General features: G+C 49.2%; 1 protein-coding gene across 3 annotated transcripts in view; it reads right to left on the bottom strand.

The window, feature by feature from the left end:
* Window positions 1–22,295, bottom strand: part of ACACB (acetyl-CoA carboxylase beta) — a 119,010-nt gene that overhangs the window by 64,500 nt on the left and 32,215 nt on the right. Inside the window, exons 1-5 of one of the 3 annotated variants that reach the window (XM_079151249.1) lie at window positions 17,180–17,439; window positions 6,964–7,096; window positions 3,797–3,935; window positions 876–985; window positions 621–702 (exon numbers count right to left, since the gene is read on the bottom strand). In XM_079151249.1, the coding sequence (XP_079007375.1) occupies window positions 621–702; window positions 876–985; window positions 3,797–3,935; window positions 6,964–7,096; window positions 17,180–17,226 (511 nt within the window). In that variant the 5' untranslated portion in view covers window positions 17,227–17,439. Of the gene's footprint in view, window positions 1–620; window positions 703–875; window positions 986–3,796; window positions 3,936–6,963; window positions 7,097–17,179; window positions 17,440–22,295 lie in introns of those variants that run through there. The other 2 variants (XM_079151251.1, XM_079151250.1) reach the window with 2 other exon arrangements.

Here is a 22,295-nt window from a genome sequence, read left to right as displayed (position 1 = left end):
GACATTGCATTAGGCATTGTACGCAATCTGGAGGTGATTTAAAGCATACAGGAGGTTGTATGGAGATACTGTGCCATCTTATGCCAGGGCACTGAGCACGTGCAGATCTGGGTACCTGTCAGGGTTGTGACACGGATCCCCAGGGGCACAGAAGGATGCACGTACGAGTACAAAGTCAACAGAGATGTGCACAAATAGAAATCCTGAAGCCAACAGATGCCACGAGGCAGTAAGTATCATTTTACCTCCTAAGTACAGACGAGGGGCTCTGGCCTCAAGGGCATCCTAAAGACCTGAGAAACAGCTCAAAGACGTGGCGCTCTCAGAAACGGGACCTCCGGACCTCCTCCGACACCTGAACTTGGCTGAAACCTAGCAGCCTTCCACTGTGGTAACCATGGCAACAGCTCCAGGACCTGTGACTTGGTTGGTGTGCCCTCCCACCCCCACCGGGAACTCCCTTGCTCCTTGCAATGAAAAGGCGACCTGGGAAAGCAAACTGACCCTCACCTTACAGGGCAGCAGCACCAGAGAGAGGCCGGGACCCGGGCGGGAGCACCCACCCATGTCCCCATGTCCCCGTGTCCCCGTTCCCGCCCCTGTGGGCATCAACACTGTACCTAGGAAAGCAATCCCGTGCTTGCCCAGCAGCTCCGGAAGCTTGGGGTTCTCAGAGGCATGGCCCCAGCCGGCCCACACCGCCTGCAAACACGGACACGGGGAGAGCCTCCTTCAAGAACTCCCCTCCCCTCCCACCCACAGCTCTTCCCACCCTCGTCACCCTGGAAGCCAGTCCTGGGGCACCCAGCGCCTCTGCCCCTTTCAACCTGCAGCGTCCAGGGCTCCAGGGCTCAGGGGCACCCTGGCCCACTTACCTGCACGGGGATTCTCTTGGCAATGTCCACGATCAGCTCCACATTGGCGTAGTTGTTGTTGTTGGGCCCTCCTGGGACGGGTACGTACTGGTCCGCCATCTTGATGTACTCTGGAATGACACAGGAGGGGAAAAGGGAAGGGCCCCCGACAGACGGAGGTCAACGGCGGAGGTCAGAGGGGCGGCCACACTCTGTTCACTGGAAACAAAACCGTGAAGATTTCACGTCGACCACGACCAGGCCAGTATGGGAATTTGAAGACAACGGAATGAGATTTGATTATGTGAAAACAGGTATGCTCTGCACTAGGCCTGGAAGGGAACAAAGGGACAGGAAGCTGTCTGTCGACAGTGGGATTAGAGGTGATTTCTTAAAAATTTCCACTTGAAGTTTTACCATTAAGCAATGCAATGGATTTTTTTTTATCATAAAATACATATAACATTGCCAGGTGCAGGGGCGCATGCCTATGATCCCCTCGGCTGGGGGAGAGGTGCGGCGGGGCTGAAGCAGGAGGATCACAAGTTCAAAGCCAGCCTCAGCAACTCAGCGAGGCCCTAAGCAACTCAGCAAGACTCTGTCTTAAAATAAAATATGGGGGGGTGGCGGGGGGCTGGGGACATAGCTCAGTTGGTAGAGTGCTTACCTTGCAAGCATAAGGCCCTGGGTTCAAATCCCCAGCACCACAAAAAATAATAATTAATAATAATAATAATAATAAAAATAAAATAAAATACGGGGGAGAAAAAAAAAAGATGTAGTGCAATGGATAAATGCCTCTGGGCTTGCTCCCCCGTACAAAAAAATTATATATAACATATACATACATACATATACCCACACATATGTGACATACACCTCAGCATCACCATTTTGATTTATGATTCAGTAGTGTTACACAGTCATACCATGGTGAAGCAGACCTTCAGAACTTTTCATCTTACACATCTAAATTCAATACTCATAAACGCTCCCCTCTTCCCTCTCTCAGAAGGACCAGGCACTCCCTGTTCCACAGTCTGTCCCTGTGAATATGACTATTCTAGTCCCCTCTTCTCAGAGGACTCACACGGTATTAGTCTTGGCAGGGCAGGTTTATTGCACTTAGCATAATTTCTCAAGGTCTGTTCATGTTGCAGCTATGACAGGATTTCCTGCCTTGAGGGGCTGAAAACAACATGATGTTTTGATTCTAAAATATTCATGCTCCCGGCTGGGAAGGAAGCGCAGTGGTAGAGCACTATGCCTGGTATGCATTCTGGATCCCCAGCACCCCCAAAATAAAGTAAAATTAAACCTGCCAGGCGTGGGGGCACACGTCTGTATTCCCAGCAACTTGGGAGGCTGCAGCAAGTTCAAGGCCAGCCTCAGCACCTTAGTGAGGCCCCAAGAAACTCAGGGAGACCCTGTCTCAAAAATAAATAAATAAATAAAAAGGGAGGGACAGGGATGTGGCTCAGTGGTGAAGCATCCCTGGGTTCAACCTGGTACCAAATAAATAAAATCTTAAAAACTCATCCTCTCTAAGCTGAATTCCACTTCTAGGAACACATCCTAAAAAAGTCACTCATGGACCCATGAGTGACAAGAGGGGATGGTGACCGGGCAGTGTTAGGGACTGTGAAAAGCTAGACTCTATCCAAAGACAAGTGCCACCGTCCCTCCAGCCTGCCTGCTTCTGATGCCTGTGGAACCCACGGGCGTCAGTCACTGGGGAGGTCCCCGAGATGCCCAAGTGAACGGTCAGACACCCTCCTCGTCTGCGTTGAGTTTTGCGTCGAGTTTTTCTTTAACGTTAGAGAAGATAAACAAGAAAATGAACATGATAACTACAGACCGCAGTCAGTGCCAGGAAGGAAATAAACAAGATTGTCCCCGAGAAGCAACAGAGGACTCCGAGACCTGAAGGTGGGGGAGGGGCCTGGCGTGCAAAGGAGAAAAGGAGGGAAACAGTCCCGCTGTGCCAACTCTGCGCCAGGACAGTGCAGGGTGGCCCAGGAACCACCAGAGGCCAGTGTGACCCGGACCTGGGGACGGAGCCAGGAGGCCAGCCGGGCCGAGTCCTGTGGGGCCTTCCCAGCCAGGGTGAACGTCTAGAATGATGGTCTACCACGGCGGAGGCCCCGGGGAGAAGGCTCTGAACTCTGACACACCAAGCTTCCAGTCCCACCTGCGTCACATGCTGGTCATGGGACCCTGGGCAAGTGACAAATTTATGTCCCGGTGCCCCAACTGACTCATCTGTAAAATGAGCTGTGAGAAACAAGCAAAGCCGCGTCCCCGGAGGGCAAAGCCCAGGGCCTGTGCTCCGGGAGGACCCAGGGGACAGTGCTGAGCTTGCTGACCTGGGAACCACGTGGGGCTCAAAAGCCCTTTAAGCAGGGGCAGGACAAGACCTGAGTCAGGTTTTCAAAAGAGCATAAGGTTCACATCTGCATTTGTATAAGGCACAATTCATTCTCTTTTTTAAAAAATATTTTTTAGTTGTAGATGGACACAATACCTTTATTTTTATGTATTTATTTTTATGTGGTGCTGAGAATGGAACCCAGCGCCTCACACGTGCCAGGCAAGCGCTCTACCACTGAGCCCCAGCCCCAGCCCCACAACTCATTTTTTGGGGAAATTGAACTCAGGGACACTCGACCACTGAGCCACATCCCCAGCCCTATTTTGTATTTTACTTAGAGACAGGGTCTCACTGAGTTGCCGAGGCTGGCCTCAAACATGCGATCCTCCTGCCTCAGCCTCCTGAGCCACTGGGATGACAGGCGTGGGCCACTTTGTTATCACCAGATACTTCTTAAAGAAAGAAGAAGCAAATAAATACAGACTCATGAGAGAGCCCTGGGACTCCAGGGCTGGGCAGGGTAGAAGAGGTGTGGGCAGAGAAAGATGGGCGAGAGGTCAAGTTCAGGTACCTGCATTGGCCTTGAGGTCCTCGGGGGTCACCATGACCACAAACCGGATGGCGCGCTCGTTGCGGAACATCTCATAGGCCCACCTGCGGATGGAGCGCATGCACTTGACCGCGGCGATCCCATTGTTGGCGATGAGCACCTGCGGGCACAAGCAGAAGGGGCGGGTGCTGCACGTCTGCTGCGCTGGAGGCCGCGCCTCGGGAGGCCCGCCTCAGAGGGCGAATCTCGACTCCTCTGTTGGCGCCACCACGATGGCCTTCAACACCTCCGGAGGGCCCCGTGTGTCGCACCCTCAGGGTGATGTCTCACCTGCCGCACTTCCACTTCCTCCCAGCAACAGCCCTTTATATTTTTTTTGGTGGGGAGGGACACCGGGGATTGAACTCAGGGGCACTCGACCGCGGAGCCACATCCCCAGCCCTATTTAGGATTTCATTTAAAGACAAGGTCTCACTGAGCTGCTTAGCACCTTGCCATTGTTGAGGTTGGCTTTGAACTCGTGATCCTCCTGCCTCGGCCTCCCCAGCCACTGGGATTACAGGCGTGGGCCACCGCACCCGGCTCACAACAGCCCTTTGAAAGAGGTTTTATCACTCAGAGGGGTTATGGCACTGTCCCTAGGTCACATGGCCAGTAGGCGGCAGAGCTGGGACTCAGATCCGGATCTGTCTGACTGCAATCAGACCTGTGCTCTGAACGGTCCTTCACGGTGGCCTCCGCATTTTAAAGGTGAAAGGCCTCAGGTGTGGTAAGAGGGAACAGGCAGAGGGCAACAGAACACGTCCTGGGTTCAATCTCTAGTTGTGTCCTGAACTTGCTGTGTGGCTTTAGGTAGATCCCTTCCTTCTCTGAGTTTTATATCCCCATAAAGAAGCCAGCTGGCTGTCTTCCTGGTCTAGTCTTTCAGAAATAAAACCAAACGCTATAGTTTTCTTGTTTCACAAAACAAATTAGACTGGGTGTTGGTGGCACGTGCCTGTCATTGCAAGTTCAAGGCCAGACTGGACAACTTAGCAAGACCCTGCTTCAAAAGAAAACAAGAAAAAAAGTTCTGGGATGTAGCTAAGTGGTAGCATACCTCTGGGCTCAATCCTGAGTATGAAAGAAAGAAGGCAGGGAGGGGTGCACTCGCTGGGGTAATCGCCATGGCTGCGGCTTTCCCACAAGGCGTCTGGCACCAGGGCAAGCCACGGCCAGATCCTAAGCCACAGAGGGCGGCAGCTCTGGACTTCTGGACCCTGAGAACTCAACACTGATACCCAGCTGGGCTGGCTGCAGAATAGCTCCTGGTGAGTGTGGCAAAAACGTAGCTTCTGACAGAGCATACATCTCCAAAGTTCACAGAACTTAAAAGACTTTATACCCAACATACACAGAGACCCAATCAATAAATGGGCTAAGGAACTGGGCAGACACTTCACAGAAGAAGATATACAGGTGATCAACAAATATATGAAAAAGTGCTCATCATTCCTGGTAATTAGAGAAATGCAAATTAAAACCACCCTAAGATTCCATCTAACTCCAATTAGAATGGTGATTATCAAGAACACAAGCAATAATAAGTGTTGGCATGGGTGTGGGGAAAAAGGCACACTCATACATTGCTGGTGGAGTAGCAAATTGGTGCAACCACTCTGGAAAGCAGTGTAGAGATTCCTCAGAAAACTTGGAATGGACCCACCATTTGACCCAGCTATCCCACGCCTCACTTTATACCCAAAGGACTTGAAATGAGCATACTACAGAGATACAGGCACATCAATGTTCATAGCGGCTCAATTCACAATAGCTAGACTGTGGAACCAACCTAGATGCCCTTCAATTGATGAATGGATAACGAAACTCTGGTATAGATACACAATGGAATATTACTCAGCCATAAAGAAGAATAAAATTATGGCATTTGCTGGTAAATGGTTGAAGTTGGAAAATACCGTGCTAAGTGAAATAGGCCAAGCCCCAAAAACCAAAGGTCAAATGTGTTCTCTGATATGTGGATGATGATATATAATGAGGGGAAGGGGGTAAGAGAAGAATGAAGAGAAGAGAGGAAAAAGGGGTGGGAGAGGGTGGGGATGGAAAAACAGTAGAATGAAACAGACAGTATTACCCTATATATATATATATGTATGATTGCATGAATGGTGTGAATCTACAATGTGTACAACCATAGAAATGAAAAGTGTACCCCATTTGTGTACAATCAATCAACATGTGTCTGTAAAAATAAAAAGTATTTTCATAAAAACAAAACAAAACAACAACAACAACAAAAAAAAAAAAAAAAAACGCAGCTTCTGGATCCTGCCCAGGAGACTAAGCCCCAGGGTCCGGGGCAGGGTGGGAGAATCTGCAGGCCCAACCGAAAGACTGGCCACACTGGGCAGGAACCGTAAGTCTCCGCCAATGGAAACCACACCCCCGACGCTGGCTGGAGGGTGGGGCGTGCTCGGGGTCCAGCAGCTGGGGTTCAAATCCCAGCCCCACCACCGGGCAAGCAAATTCCCCTCTCGGGGGCGTCAGTTTCCAAAGTTCCAAATCTGTGAACTAAAACCCTCTGACAGAGCCGTGGAGATGGCTGACCACAGAAAGCAGGTAACAGGCAGCTACCGCGAACGGCCCCCCAGGCGTGGCGAGCTGCTGCTGCTGCGGCGACCAGGGCACTCGGATGAGACCAGGCCCGGCAGCCGGTCTCCATCCAGGCTCCAGCCCCTCTAGCTACCCGGCCCTGGACAAGCAGCGTCACATCTCGGCCTGTCCCCGAATCAGCAGGAATAACCCCACGGTGGGAGGCCCGGGCCTCCTCAGGAGAGGGGACGAGGTGAAAGGCGTCCCCTTGTTGATGTCATTACAGTGCCGCTAGGAAGCTCTGGACCTCCGGCCCGGCTGGATCTCCACGTCCCTCCCCTGAACCCAAACACAGCCCCTCCCAACGCAGCCAGGGTCCGCGCAGGAGCCTCCTGCTGTGCCGAGGCCACAGCGTCCCCCTCTGGGAAATGGGGTAACGCGCCTGCTGCATGGGGCTGTTGGGAGGGTGGACAGCGCCAGGCAGCTGTCATCAGAGGGCGGCCCTGCTCCCTCCGCAGCGCCAGGGCGGAGCTTCAGCTGCTGCTCCCGCCTCCGCCCCTGCTCAGCCCCACCCAGAGCGCAGGACCCCTCCCTACCTTCTCGATGACCCGATTGCCCCCGAAGCGTGTGACGAACTCGGCCGGGGAAGCCACCGTGAAGTCTCTGTGCAGGTCCAGCTTCTTGTGTTCCCGGCCCCTCTTGACCAGGTGGAGTCCAGACATGCTCGGCCTGCGGAGGGAAACAGCCATGAGGGAGGGAGCCGGGGCCTCAGGGAGGGGCGGACGCCGTTCCTAAGAGCCCAGGTCAACAGGCGACCCAGGTGCAGCAGAGCCCCTGCCCCTCCTGAGACCCTGAAGCAATTCACGAGGAGGCCGAGGCCAGGAACTCAGAGTCACCCCCCTGACCCGCCATGCCTTACATTCAGTTTTATTTGACATACTATAATTTAGGAACTCCAAAAATACGAAAATACTCTTAACAGGTGGGAGTTTTATGATCAGGGAGGAAGGCCCCATGTCCTACTACTTCAGACTTGTGAAATCTTCCATGAACTTGTGGGGCACAGGGCACATGCCCGTCATCTCAGTGACTCAGGAGGCTGAGGCAGGAGGATTGCAAGTCTTGAGGCCAGCCTCAGCAGTTTAGCAAGGTGCTAAGCAACTTAGAGAGACTGTCTCAGAAGAAAATAATAAAAAAGGGCAGGGGATGTAGCTCAGGGGTAAAGGGCCCCTGGGTTCCATCCCCAGTACCAAAACAAAACAAAACAATCCATGAACTTTTCTGTATGCATATTTCAAATTCTAAGGACAAAAACCCGAAAACGATTTTTAAAAATCACAACAGAAGGGGTTCTTTGCTCTGCCCCGCCAGGCTCCCACAACAGAGGCCATCACTGTTGATTCTTTTCTGGCGTCTTCACACCAGCTAAGTTCTAAACAGTGGGGGGCCCCAGTCATGCACTGCTCCATGCAGGAGAAGCCCTGAGAAGGGTGTAGACAGGTCATCTCATCACTATGCAAACATATTTTACAGACTGCATTTTGATTCACTGTACACAGATGGGGTACGACTTTTCAGTTCTATGGTTGTTCACAATGTAGATTCACACCATTCATGCCATCATACATACAGTCATACTGTCTGTCTCAGTCTACTATCTTTCCTTCCCCCACCCTCTCCTGCCCCATTTTCCTCTATACCATCCAAAGTTCCTCCATTCTTCTCTTACCCCACCCCATCGCCACCCCCCCTCATTATGTATCATCGACCACTTATCAAAGAATACTTTCAGCCTTTGGCTTTTTGGGCTTGGCTTATTTCACTTAGCATGGTATTCTCCAACTCCATCCATTTACCAGCAAATGCCATAATTTTATTCTTCTTTATGGCTGAGTAATATTCCATTATATATATATATATATATATATATATATATATATATATATACCACAGTTTCTTTATCCATTCATCAATTGAGGGGCATCTAGGTTGGTTCCATAGTCTGGCTATTGTGAATTGAGCTGCTATGAACATTGATGTGGCTGCATCACTGTAGTATGCTAATTTTAAGTCCTTTGGGTATAAACTGAGGAGTGGGATAGCTGGGTCAAATGTTGGGTCCATTCCAAGTTTTCTGAGGAAGAGAGATGCAAATTTGACTCTTACATGTCCCAGCCATGTCCCTCCTGCAGCCACCCCAACAGAGGCATACAGTCACCCGGCAGATTCCCTCCTGGGTGTCTTAGGAGCCTGACATCATGATTCACAAAGGAGAGTCGCGCTGGACCGGGTTTCTTTGCTTCCTGTGTTTTCCTGGCGTTGGTGACTTCTGCCCAGTCACCCCACTCCTACTGGACCTCCCAGGACACGTGGGGAAATCGTCCTCTGCCTCCTGGAGCCTCCTACTCTCCTCTCACCTGGTCTGTCTGTTCCTGAGGTGCTATGACGTCTTATCCACACGCCTGTAGGATCCTCCTTGTCCCCCTCCGCCACTCCACAGCCCCAGTTCCACAGGCATCCCATGCCATGCCGCCAGGCCCTGTGCCTTCCAGGGGTTCCGCCATGCAGTTCTGGGCAGGGGATTCCCAGCTCTCCTGGCGGGTTTTCACTTGTTCGTCGCTTTCCAGCTTCCAAAAGGTCAGTGCCAATCCCCTCTCCTGTTCTCCAGGCTTGATGCGCTTCTAGCTCTTTAAAAATAAACAAACGGCCAGGCACAGTCATGCAGGCCTGTAATCCCAGATACCTGGGAGGCTGAGGCAGGAGGATCACAAGTTTGAGGTCAGCCTCGGCAACTTAGGGAGACCCTGACTCTAAATAAAAATTAAAAAGGGCTGGGGCGTAACTCAGTCGTAGGGTGCCCCTGGGTTCCATCCCCAGTACCTACCTACCTAGGTGCCTAAATAAGTAAACAAATACATCCCTTTGCTGTCACCTGATGAGGTCCTGGATGTACGTTCGGTCCACTCGCTAACCTGCTGATGGCATATCAGGTCAGGTTAACCACCCAGGGGCCTGTGTGGCAACCACGTCATCAGGTATCTTGGGAGGCCGGGGGCAAATGGGGTTCAAGGAGCCAAAAGTTCTGCTGAAGAACTTGATCCCAGAGATGACCACCAGCACACCACTGCTGTCCAAGCAGGGGTCAGCGAAGCCAGGAAGGAAGGGGCCGTGGGGGAGTGGAATTCCATTTTACAGATAGGCAAACTGAGGCCCAGCCAGGCCAAGGGGCCAGGTCACCCAGCAAGTCAGCAGGCCTGGTGCGCCCTGATGCTTTCACAGGGTAGACTGGGGAATGGTGTGGGGCGGGCGGTGGGGTGGGGGGGTTCTGCTATGTAAAGGCAAGTCTCTGTGTCCAGTGGAGTTCCCTGGGGCAGAGCCCTTCCACAAACCTGTCGCCTGCCACCCAAGACTCGGCCTGCGGATGAAGAAACGGACCCCTGAGCCTTAGGAACAAAAAGAGAAATGAAAGACCGGAGCCATAGTCTTTAAATGCCACAAGCAACGGATACGGCTGGGCTGCAGCTCGGTACCCAGCGAAGGGACCGAGCAGCTCCAGCACCTCTGGCTGGCTGCCTGCCACCTGCCATCTGGCTGGGAGCAGGTTTCCTCCAAGACCTCCTGGGCTGAACTGCTGAAAGGAGGCAGCCTTCAGAAGGTTCTGTGGAAGGTCATTATCATCATTATCATCAGTATGAAGAGCCTTTGATCACAGCTGCATTCCAAAGCCCTTGTTTACCAGGACAGGCAGATGTGGCCCCAGGGCCATCCTTTGCAGATCCAAGTAAACAGACACTAAAATGGGAACAGCCCTCATCTTGGAGGTGAGGGGTGGGAGTTGAATACAGGTAGTTTCTGTTTTCTTCTCTTTGTTTAAATCTCCAAAAATTTTTTCCTGTAAATATTTTCTATAAGAACTACAGATATTATTTTCTATAAGAAAAAAAAAACAAAAAAAAAGCTGGCCGGGTTTAGTGGCATACAACCGGGGAATCCCAGTGGCTTGGGAGGCTGAGGCAGGAGGATCGGGAATTCAAGGCCAGCCTCAGCAACTTATCAAGGCCCTGTCTCTAAATAAAATATATATTTTTTTAAAGGGCTGGGGATGTGGCTCAATGGTTAAGTGCCCCTGGGTTCAATCTCCAGTACCAAAAGCAAAAAGAAAAAAAGCTGAGGCTGGGGAGATAGCTCAGTCGGCAGAGCGCTTGCCTTGCAAGCACAAGGCCCTGGGTTCGATCCCCAGCACCGCAAAAAAAAAAAAAAAAAAAAAAAAAATGCTATTAATTTTGTAACAGAGACACCCAAAGCCACAGCCATTCCAGGGTCCCTTGGGCAAGACACTCAGTTACCCCATGTATAAAATGGTGATGTTCAAACCTCCCTCCCTCGGGCTGGGGCTGGGGCTCAGTATCAGAGCGCTTGCCTAGTATGTGTGAGGCCCTGGGTCCAGTTCTCAGCACCGCATATAGATAAAAATAAAGGACCATCAACAACTAAAAAGTATATATATTACAAATAATTTTTTAAAAAACATACTTCACTAAATGAAGCCATCCCTTCATTTAGTGCATGAAATAAGGGTTAAACAAGACCGTGAGGATCACCAAGGCCTAGAAAGTGAGAGGGCACCTGGTACAGTGAGCTCTAGGTGACTGCCTCAGTAACGCGGCGCCAGGACCTCTTAACCCAACGGGGAAGCCGAGGGGCCCCTGCGCACATCCCCCGCCCACTCTGCCCACTCTCCCCTCTCTCCGTGACCCTTCCAGCCGGCTGGATCCTTTGCTTTAGAAAGTCCAGCCGGGTGGGGCTGCAAATTAGTGCAGCCACTGTGGAAAGCAGTGTGGAGATTCCTCAGAAAGCTTGGAATGGAACCACCATTTGACCCAGCTATCCCACTCCTTGGCCTAAGGACTTAAAATACCCACAGGACTTAAAATCAGCATACTACAGAGATACAGTCGCATCAATGTTCATAGCGGCTCAATTCACAATAGCCAGACTGTGGAACCAACCTAGATGCCCTTCAATTGAAGAATGGATAAAGAAACTGTGGTATATATATATATATATACAATGGAATATTACTCAGCTATAAAGAATGATAAAATTATGGCATTTGCAGGCAAATGGATGAAATTGGAGAATATCATGCTAAGTGAGATAAGCCAATCTCAAAAAACCAAAGGACGAATGATCTCGCTGATAAGTGGATGATGACACATAATGGGGGGGTGAGAATGGAAGAAGGAGGGACTGTATAGAGGGAAAAGAGGGGTGGAAGGGGTGGGGGGAAGGGAAAAATAACAGAATGAATCAAACATCATTACCCTGTGTAGATATATGATTACACAAATGGCATGCCTTTACTTCATGTACAAACAGAAACAACATGTATCCCATTTGTTTACAATAAAAATAAATTAAAAGAAAGTCCAGCCAGTCCAACCCCATCCGCACAGACGTGAAAACGCTTAGCAATTGGACATAAAGCACAATTGAGAAAAAGCCCACTTTGAGGCCTGGGAACCAGCTCAGAACTGCCCCTGTGATGTCAAAGCTGGTGACAGAGGCCCTCGGCAGGCAGGCCCCATGCCCACCACCAGCACCGAGGAACATGAACGCACCACGCTGCCAGGTGGCCTTGTGTCCGGCAGCTATTTTAATTCTTTTTGGACAATGCTGGAGGCCAACCAGTGTTAGCTCTAGACAGCTGACCTTCAAATGGCATTTGCTCCAGTTGAAGGAGAGCCACCCTCAGTGCAGCGCCTTCAGCCCTGTCCTTACACGGCAGGGCAAGGGTTGGGGGGGGATGTCCCAGAGTGACTTTGGAAATGGCTTTGGTGGCAATCAACAACAGAGGTATCAGCCAAGTGCCACATACAGTCAGCTGTCAGGGCACAAGACCAGGCAGAACTGTACTGGGAAGGGAGGAAACAAACATTCTCAAGTGTCTGCTACAGAATGGGCACGGGGGGCTTCTCACTGAATCCCCACAGTCCTGAGCACAAAAGGCCATCATCTCTGGCACCTGATGAGGAGACCAAGGTCCAGAGAGGCCCACTTACCTCAAGTTACACAGCCGACCAGCGGCAGAGCTGGGCTTCCAATCCAATCAGATCTCAGAATCTAATTTTGAGGCAGAAAGATGTCTGAGATAAATGGAGACACCTTTATTGATCAGACTTTTAAATCAAGCATTACACATACTGCCTCCGAAAATAGAAGACAATATATGCAATGCCGACTTCTCAAGGCGAGGGGATTTTGCTCCCCAGGGGACACCAGGCAACACCTGCAGACATTTCTGGTGGTCACAATTTGGGGAATGTGCTACTGACGTCTAGTGGGCAGAGGCCAGGGACGTTGTTCAGTGCCCTACAGGACACAGGACAGCCCTGCACAAAGAACCGCACAACCCCAAGTATTCACAGAGCCCCCGCTGAGAAATCCTGATAGACTGAATCCAGAATCTACCGTTTATGACCTGTGCTATCCCCAGAAAGTTACTTTAATACCCCGTGCCTCAGTTCCCTCACAGGATGGAAATAATAAAAAAGTATTTGGTAATAAACGTCAGGGCCTGGCCTTCTGTGAAGGGCGCAGGGGCTGTACCTCCCTGCAGGGTGGCCATTACTGCAGCCCTGGGTGGCCCACTGGGCTGGGCCCAGGCAGTACCCAGCCCTCAGGTCCTCACGCTCCCCTGTCTGCCACAAAATAGGATGGCCAAAGCCACCCGACGGCGAGCTGACGGGAGGGGAGGTTTCTTTGAGGCCAAACATTCCCCTTATCAGAAAGCAAGAAAGGACACGGTGAAGCCCGGCGAAAGCTGACAGCATGAAACATGACTGTGTGACACCGTAAGAGATAAAGGGACCCTTGGCACCTTCTCAGGCCACCATCCTCCCACTGCCTTCTGGGATGGCCAGTGGCGAAGGAGGGCTCCAGGGGCCAGATCCGACCGCCCGCCGGGAGCTCGCGTACCTCCCACAGACTGAGAAGGGCCGTCCCAGACGGCTGGGGAAGGATCCTATTTTGTGACACATGAAAATTCAACGGAACTCCAATTTCAGTGTGGGTGAATGTTTGTCTGAAGCGCAGCCGGGCCCGTGCAGCTGCACCGCGTCGGCTGCTCCTGCAGGAACAGAGACCCTCGGCCACCAGGCTGGAAAGATCCACCCTCCGGCCTTGATGAAAGCAGCCGCTTTCCATCCTGACTAGAGGAGCTTTAAAAGGCACTGTCGCCTGAGCAGCACCTGAACTCACTGATCGGCATTCCTAGGGATCATGGTGGGGGGCCCGGGCAGCTGTCTATCAAAGCCCCACCCCACCCCACCCCCAGGAAATTCTAATGCACACAGCCAAGGGGGAGGCCACTGAGAGCCAGGAGGGACACTTCCATGCAAGCAGCTGGCCCCCGCTCTGAGCAAATTCCCACTGCAGTGACATCCCTCAGCATGGGGACTCCCCCAGTCCAATTTCTTCTGCCTCCTCCTCCCCAACTTTATTTCATCTCTTTCAACCCAAGTGTCTCCCGAGAAACCCTTTTTCCTCCACTCTGATTCGCGTTCATTCCCCTGTTCTCTGAACTCTGACCCATTCACACACCAAGGAAAACTGGTCACCCTTTGGGACCTACCTATGATCTCTGGCTCCTTAGATGACCCAGGACTTCAGGGAAGGATCCCAAGTGACTCCTGAATCCCAAGAGCTCTTTTGCCACTGAACCGACTTTGCAGCAATGGGGTAATGAGAACATTTGTGCTGAGCCAGGAAGACCCTCAGAACCTGCATTCTCAACAAGTCTAGAAAGACCTATTAGAATCGGCCCCAGTGACAGACAAGGAATCTAAGTTTCCATGGCTGGACGGCGCTTGCTCCAGGTGACCCGGCTCAGTGGCACAGTTGGGTTGTCTCACCCCAACCTTTAGCAGCCTCAGTCAACTGTAAGCCAAGGAAGGAACGATGATATTGCCCCAAACAGCACGTCCCTGTTATGATCAACAGGGGACCCTACATCCTATACGTTCTGGACTTGCTGGGACAATTTCAAATTCTTCCAGGTGTATGTTCTGCTCTGTTTTGTTGGAATAAAGTAGTTTGTGACAGGTATTTATGTTGAGAATAAAGTGGAAGATTAAACATGATTCGACGGATCTGCTCAACTTCAGGTATAAACAGCTTTAAGATCAGGAAAAACTGCATCCTTTGTAGACTACACGGCCTGACGTGGCTACGCTCTAGGATTTGAGTGTTTTTGCCGCAGGACACAGATCAGGGCTTCAAATGTGTAAGAAATGTGATCTCTATGCTCCATGAAGGATGTGACCCAGACCCAGTCCCAGTCCCTCTCCTGGCCCTTTGCTCATCTGGCCGGAGGCACTTCAAGGAAGGTGCCCTTGAAGGCTCTGAGTCTGCTCTGCAGCAGGACCACAGAATAGCAGGCCAGCAGCAGGCCAGCTCCCTCCTGGCAGCTGGCGGGAGGAACAGGACACTTCTTCACCTCCCTGAACCTCCCATCATGGGGCTGAACCACCTCCGGGCCCTCCGGCTCCAGGAGCCCCCCCTGCTTCCCTGGATATGCACACGTCACGGTGACCCGTTACTCGCTGAGGGCTGTGGTCTTCTGACCAGTCCAGCAGTAGCAGGGGTCGCTTATTTTTTAAGGAGTCTACTTGAGAAGGTCGTGTCTGCAAAGTGGTGGAGACTGGTTCCCTGGACAGTGGACCCTCTGGGTGACATCTGGCTTTGAATGTCCATTCTGCCCTCACCAGTGCCGAAAACTTCAGTTTCCTTGTGGTATAAACAGGGGTGACAGCACTCACCTACAAAGTACCCTGACTGGCATGCTGAAAACTGACCACAAATAGTAGCCATTATTAAGGTTGCACCTGTAGGCCTTCAGTTAGAATTATAGATAAGACCCCCCTCACCACAGAGGCCACATTCTTAAACTGAAACCATGGGAGGTACTGAACCCTGTATATAGCTTTCTCCTATACATATCTATGATCAAATTTATCTTATAGTGCTGGCGATATAGCCCATCACGTAGAGTGCCTGACTCACATGCTGGAGGCCCGGGTTCGAGTCCCCAGCACTGTGGGATTGTGGAAATAACAAATTTATCTTATAAATTAGGTACAATAAGAGGTTAATAACAATTGATAGTAAAATAGAATAAGTATAATAAGATACAGTGATAAAACTGCCAACATCACTACTCTAAGGCTTGAGGAATTATAAAGTAAAACAGGGTTACTTTAACACAAGTAGTGTAATAGTACGACTAATGTGCAGGTAGCATATATGGAACAGATACACTGGACAACAGAATGATTCACACCCCAGGCGAGACTGCACTGCAGCAGATTTCACCACACTGCTCACAATGGTGAGCAATTTAAACCCTGTGAATTGTTTACTTCTAGAATTTCTCATTTAATATTTTGGGATCACAATTGATGGAAAGCAAAACCCAGATAAGGGGGGGATTTTATATCGAGAAGACACCTGGCTTCCCTCCGAATCAGGAGTTCTTGGAGGGCAGAAGTCATGTTTCCCAAATATTTTTGTGTCCCCTCCTGGTCCCAGAGGCAGGTTTTATGCCTGGGAGGTGCGCAAGGAATGTGTACACACCAAGTAAATTATCCTATGTGATGGAGAAGGCAGATACTCAGCTATAAGGGTGTTCCTCATCGTAGTGTCTATAATGGCAAAAAGGGGGAAACAGCTCAAATATCTACTATTTAGAAGAGGGTTACTTCCACATTTTAAGGTGTACCCATTTACAGGAGCACTCTGGAGCCAGTAAAAGCATGGTGTAGAGGAGCACTACACCATGGCCTGTCCCAGGCCAATCTCTGTCCCCCACTCAACCCTGACAATGAAGCACAAAGCAGCCAGAGACTACCTAAAGTAATGAGTGCAGCTGTGTTCCGATATAACTGTTATTTGTGGACACTGACCTTTGAATTCCACATAATTTTCACAAGCCACAAAACAGTATTCTTCTTTTGATTTTTCAACCATTTAAACACCTAAGAACCATGCTTTGTTCTCAGGCCATTGTAAGCAGGCAATGGGTCAGATTGTTGATCTACCTGGTAAAAACTAAAAGTGAATTTCGATACAATATGTTCTGAATGATCCAATGTTATAAATAAAAACATCTGCCTTAAAAAAAATGCAAGCATATACAACGGTTGACCATCGAAGGGGATGGAATTATGGTGATTTTTTGTTCCTCCTTTTGATTTACCTATAATTTTCTTAACGTTCAGCAACAAAAATAGCATCGCTTTGGTAAATTGTTTAAAAGTGCAATAAAATAAGGGCAAATAGGAAAAAAAAAAAAAATCAAGTAGGTGTGAAGAAGAAGTTCTGGAGCATAAAGATGCCTAAACTAATCTACTCAGAAAAATGACCTTAGATGCGATGTCTGCTCTGGTCCAGGTCAACTGTCCCTAGGTTTCAGCTTCAAAAACTCTTGCCTGCCACAACCGTCACCTCTCTCAAGGCCAGCGGGATGAAGAGGGGGAAAGGGCGGCTCCTGCCCACCGGTCCTCCCGAGGCGCCCTGCTCCAGGCGACAGCACCCACTGCCAGGCCCCGCCTCCTTCTCCCGCCAAGGCGGCCAGGGCGTGCGAGGCGGGCTCCAGGAACCCAGCAGCCAACCGTAAGCTCGCATTTCTCTGGGTCGGGGTTAGGGGAAAGGCGGGTGTGAGGAGGACGGACGGCCCGACTTCTGGGGGATGGGGAGGGAGAACTGCATACATTTGTAAAAGAGAACAGTCATTAAAATCGCAGGCTTACTTACTTTACTTTGCGATCAGGAAAACAGACCTTGCACTTGGCAGGACTCATGTTGGCCGACCCGCCGACCAATCCCACCCAGCTCCTGCTGGGGTGCAGCGCTTGCACCCCCTAACGCCCTGAAGCACCCCCGATCCCGAAGCGGGGCAGCCAGGTCACGGCCTGGAGCTGGAGGAGCGGTCCTAGAACGCCTCGGGCCGCGTCCTGCGGCAGCCGGCCGGCTCCCAACTCGGCGCTGCGCCTGCCCCATCCCGAAATGCGCCCTGCGCGCCTGTGCCAGGAGCCGACGCTGCCGCCGGAGCCCCGCCCCGCCCCGGCCCCGCCTCCCGGGTGGGCCGGCCCCGCCCCCTGCTCAGGGCCCCGCCCCCGGGCTGGCCACTCTCGGACCCGCTGCTGACCTAGGGCTCTGGATGAGAGCGGCCGAAGTCTACTAAAAACTCTCTCCTTCACTTCCCTCCCCAGCCCCCTGAACTGGGGAAGAACTCCAGGTTGCACACCCCCACCTCGTGCAGCATTTGAGATGCTTGAGCACACGCAGCATAGGCAAGTGATGGAAAATACGGGAGATTCATCACGAGAGCTTGGTGACCACGGTGCCTGTTCAAAGCTCCCCTGGTTTGACTTCCCAGTTCCTGTTCTTGCTCCTCCTTTTCACCTCGACTCCCAGGAACGGATTTGCTCCGCACCCACTGCCAACCCAGTGAGCGTCTAGCACACACTTTGAACCACCTGTTTCCCCTCCAGGTCAAGAAGACCCCAGTGGCCCCTGTCATCCTAAATAAAATCCCGGGGAGGCCAACATTTACTGAGATGCCTTTGTCTCATCCTCACAGATTGTTTTTATTGTTTTTATTCCCATCCCACAGATCAAGAAATCGTGACCCAGAGGTGAATGTTGGCCAAAGTGACCGGGCTGGACACAGTACCTGGATTCCAGTTGGAAGGAATGAATGATACATTTTCAAGGAACAAGGAACAAAAAAATGCAAACACTGCCTAGAAAATACTCATAATAATAAATATAACGATAGCTGGGGCTAGGGCTCAGTCGGCAGAGAGAACTTGGCAGAAGGCCCTGGCTTTGATCCCCAGCACAAGAAAATAACAACAATAATAGTATAATAATTATCTGTGTTCATAGCAAACCATCAGGCAAAAAATAATAATAATAATAATAATGTAAAGGCTGGCCAATAAATTCCCTTTAAAAGGCACAGGCAGGACAGATTACTGGTATCTGCTCACTTCTGAGAAGAGAATCAATGCTAGCAACGGATGTTTCAGCAACACCAAGTGCAAAAGATTGATTATATCACAACAGGTACAAAACCAGGGCAGTTTTCTCTTTGTGCAGGGTTGTGTTTGCTACCCTGCAATGATGCATCTTCTGTTATTTAAGTTCCAAGATGAGATCATCTTGTTAACAATTCACTGTGAGTGGTAAACGTCAACATTTTCATCCTACAATAATAATATTGTTAAAAGCATATCTCAGTTAAGCATACTGCTCTTAATTGCAATCATGGGCATTTTAAGTGTTTAAACATTTTAAAATCCTGCTAAAGTCTAAATTTAGCTTTTTTTTTATTTTTTATTTATTTATTTTTTTTTTGCAGTGCTGGGTATCGAACCCAGGGCCTTGTGCTTGCAAGGCAAGTACTCTACCGACTGAGCTATCTCCCCAGCCCCTAAATTTAGCATATTGACAAAGAATCTGGATTTAGACCCTCTTCAAAACCATTTTTAATAGTTTCCTTTGGTTTACTGCTTTCTCAAATAAAACACTGCATGATTTCCAGGTTGCATATTTGCATACTATTCTAATTTGCAAATTATTTTTTATCACATATCCTGATATTTAATGTTTATTTTTTTCCCTTTCAGCATGTTTAAACATTACTATGTTAGCAAAAGCTTTTTATTTTTTAAGTCTGTACCACTAATGTTAAACTTGGTTTGTGTTAAGTTAAATCCTACACTTCAGGATGTAGGAAGATTTGTTTTTTTGTTTTTTGCCATGCTGGGGGTCGAACCCAGGACTCTGTGCTTATAAGGCAAGCACTTTACCAACTAAGCTATCTCCCCAGCCCAGAAGATTTGTTTTAATGAACCCAATGATATAGGCTTGATTACAATGTTTAAAGTGTTCACTGTTTAACAATTTTAGACTTGTGACTTTCTTTGATTTGTTTGTTTTTGCTTTTTCTTCTAGGCTACACTAGCTTGCCATGTAGCAACTGCCCTGTGAATGTTACAATAAGGACTAGGAAAAATTTTATGGATGTAATGTCTGCTACAGTTTCTGAAAGTATTTCTCTCTAGTTCTCAGAGATTTAAATGTGACCAAGCCTTCTGTACTTTTGTCACAAAAAGCAGGTTTTGCATTCACTATTTTGGTGAGTGTCAAAATAAGAATTTATGGTGTATTACTGTTGATTCACTTTGAATTAAAATATATATATTGCAGGGGTGAGGAGGCACAGGCAGGATCACACCTCCAGGGAGCGTTGCAAATTGTCATAATGTGAAATGCGGCCCCCTCCCCCGGTTGTATAAACAGCCCTGCCTGAGGGCCTTGGTTAGCTGTGCTCTAACAACATAGTAAATAACACTTCAATACAAAACTGTTGGGCAGAGCGATACCCGCCTGTAATTCCATGGACTCAGGAGGCTGAGTCAAGAGGATGGCAAGTTTGAGACCAGCCTCAGCAACTTGGCAAGGCCCTAAGCAACTTAACCAGTCCCTGTCTCAAAAAAATAAAATAAAATAGAAAGGGCTGGTGAAGTAGCTCAGTAGGAGTGAATGTGCCCCTTCGTTACTACACCAGTCAAGAAAGAAAAGAAACAGAAAAACGAAACAGGTGAACAAAATTCTGTTCTTCAGAGTTTCTAGAAGGTTCTTCATGGCCTTATCTTTGCCTCTCCAAAAAAGAAATCCACCTTAGGAAGCTCCTTCTTTCTGTCCTTCCTTCCTCCCTCCCTCCCTCCCTTCCTTCCTTCCAAGTTTCACACCATACCAGAAAGTATTCATTGTTCCAATAAACCAGATTTAAAAGTGAAATCCTCAAGCTGGCCCTTGGCCCAGTGGCAGAGCACTTGCCAGGCAGTTCCATCCCTTCAGCAGCTCAAAAGAGGAAGGGGGCGCTCTTGGGGGCTGGGGTGCAGCTCAGTGGCAGAGTCCTTGCCTAGCATGCATGAAACCCTGGATTCCATCCCAGCACCACGAAATAGACAAATAAGTAACTACCTCAACACAGGGAGACCAGGTCATTAAGATATTTACAACACTGCCCCCGCCGCCCCCGTCAGAATCATGTACAAGAGAACTGCTTGCCAGCTTCCGTGAATTGTTCTAGATTTTTATTCTCAATTGCCAAAGCCTGAACATTCTTAAAGCCACGTGAAGGTTTAAGTCCTCTGCTAAGACTACCTGAAAGGCCTCTAACTCACCCTGCTTTTACCAGGATCTAAGGAAAGCGAGTTCACGTCAATGGGCTTCGATTATGAGAATGATCATCACATGGTTTATCTCAAATTCTTTTTTCCCCCGGAAACAGCCTCTCACTAGGCTGGCCTTGAACTTCTGGGCTCAAGCAATCCTCCTGCCTCAGCCTCCCAGTAGCTGGAATTAATGGTGGATAGTAACCCAGCTGATTTCTCTCTGCCTGCATTATTAGGGAATAGAAGATAAGAATAGAGGAACACTATACACCCCTGTGTAGTAAACCACTTTTGTGGTTGGTTGATAGGTTTTGTAGTACTAGGGATTGGACCCAGAGGTGCTCTCCCACTAAGCTACATCCCCAGCCCTTTATTAAATAATTAATTTATTTCTTTTATTTATTTATTTATTTTTATTTTTTTTTTTTTTATTTTTTTTTGAGACAGTTGCCCAGTCTGGCCTCAAACTTGCCATCCTCCTGCCTCAACCTCTTCAATAGCTGGAATTACAGGTTGGAGTGCATCACCACACCTGGCTTCTACACCATCTCCATGCAAACATTACTTCTGCTTTCCAATGAAACAATTTAAAAGGGGCTGCAATTGCCATCTTTTGTTTATTTGTTTGTTTTGATTTGGGGATTGAACCCAGGGGCACTTTGCCACTGAGCAAAATCCCCAACCCTTTTTATTTTCATTTTTAAATTTTGAGACAGGGCCTCGCTAAATTGCAAACTTGCGATCCTCCTATCTCAGCCTCGCAGATTGTCACTGGAATTCTCCGCCCACTCATCTATAAACTCATCCATACATAGTTTGCTTTCATCAAAAGACAAATAAAACGAGGGGCTGGGGTTGTAGCTCAGTAGTAGAGCTTGCCTGGCTCTCCAACTAAAAAAATAAATAAATAATTTAAAAAAAAAAAATGAAAGGATTCCTTTCAATATGTGATAGGGAGATGTCACATTAAGTTCAGAGCAGAAGTGAGGGATTTTTCTAAAAAAAAAAAAAGCACTGTCAAGCTTAAGGACCCACACCTTGGGAGGCTGAACCAGGAGGATCTCGAGTTGGAGGCCAGCCTCAGCAACTTAGTGAGGCCCCAAACAAGTCAGTGAGACCCTGTCTCTAAATAAAAGATAAAAAGTAAAAAGGGCTGGGGATGTGGCTCAGTGGTTATGCATCCCTGGGTTCAATCCGCAGTACCAAAAAAAAAAAAAAAAAAAAAAAAAAAAAAAAAAAAGAGAGAGAGAGAGAGAGAGAGAGAGAGAGAGAGAGCTGATGCTTAAGGGGACAGAAGCAGAAAACCTGGTTAGTTCCTGTGTACCCTGCATTCATTTAAGAGCAACCCCCAACCTCACTATCTGTCCCCCAAATAGTACAACTCAAAGACAAGGGATCCTTTTCTCTCAAGCCCCCAGAAAACCTTTTAGGAGCTAAAAAATATGAAAGTGAGGTTTCTTCCAGCCCCTTCCTACATCAATAAATGAATAAATAAAATATAGACCGATCCTTGGCATTCCACTCCTAAACACGGAAAAAACATTTACAGATGATTTAAAGATTCATGGCCGGCTCAGCGCCTGGAGGTGATGGGAAGAGGCTGGGCTCCCACTGGAAACCACTGGGGACGCTGCTGGAGGGGAGGGCCGGGCCGGCGGACGTCAGCCCACCTTCCTGCT

The sequence above is a fragment of the Sciurus vulgaris genome (genome assembly GCF_902686455.1).
Source record: "Sciurus vulgaris genome assembly, chromosome: 8".
NCBI classification, from domain to species: domain Eukaryota; kingdom Metazoa; phylum Chordata; class Mammalia; order Rodentia; family Sciuridae; genus Sciurus; species Sciurus vulgaris.
This window is presented reverse-complemented; position numbering and strand designations above follow the sequence as displayed.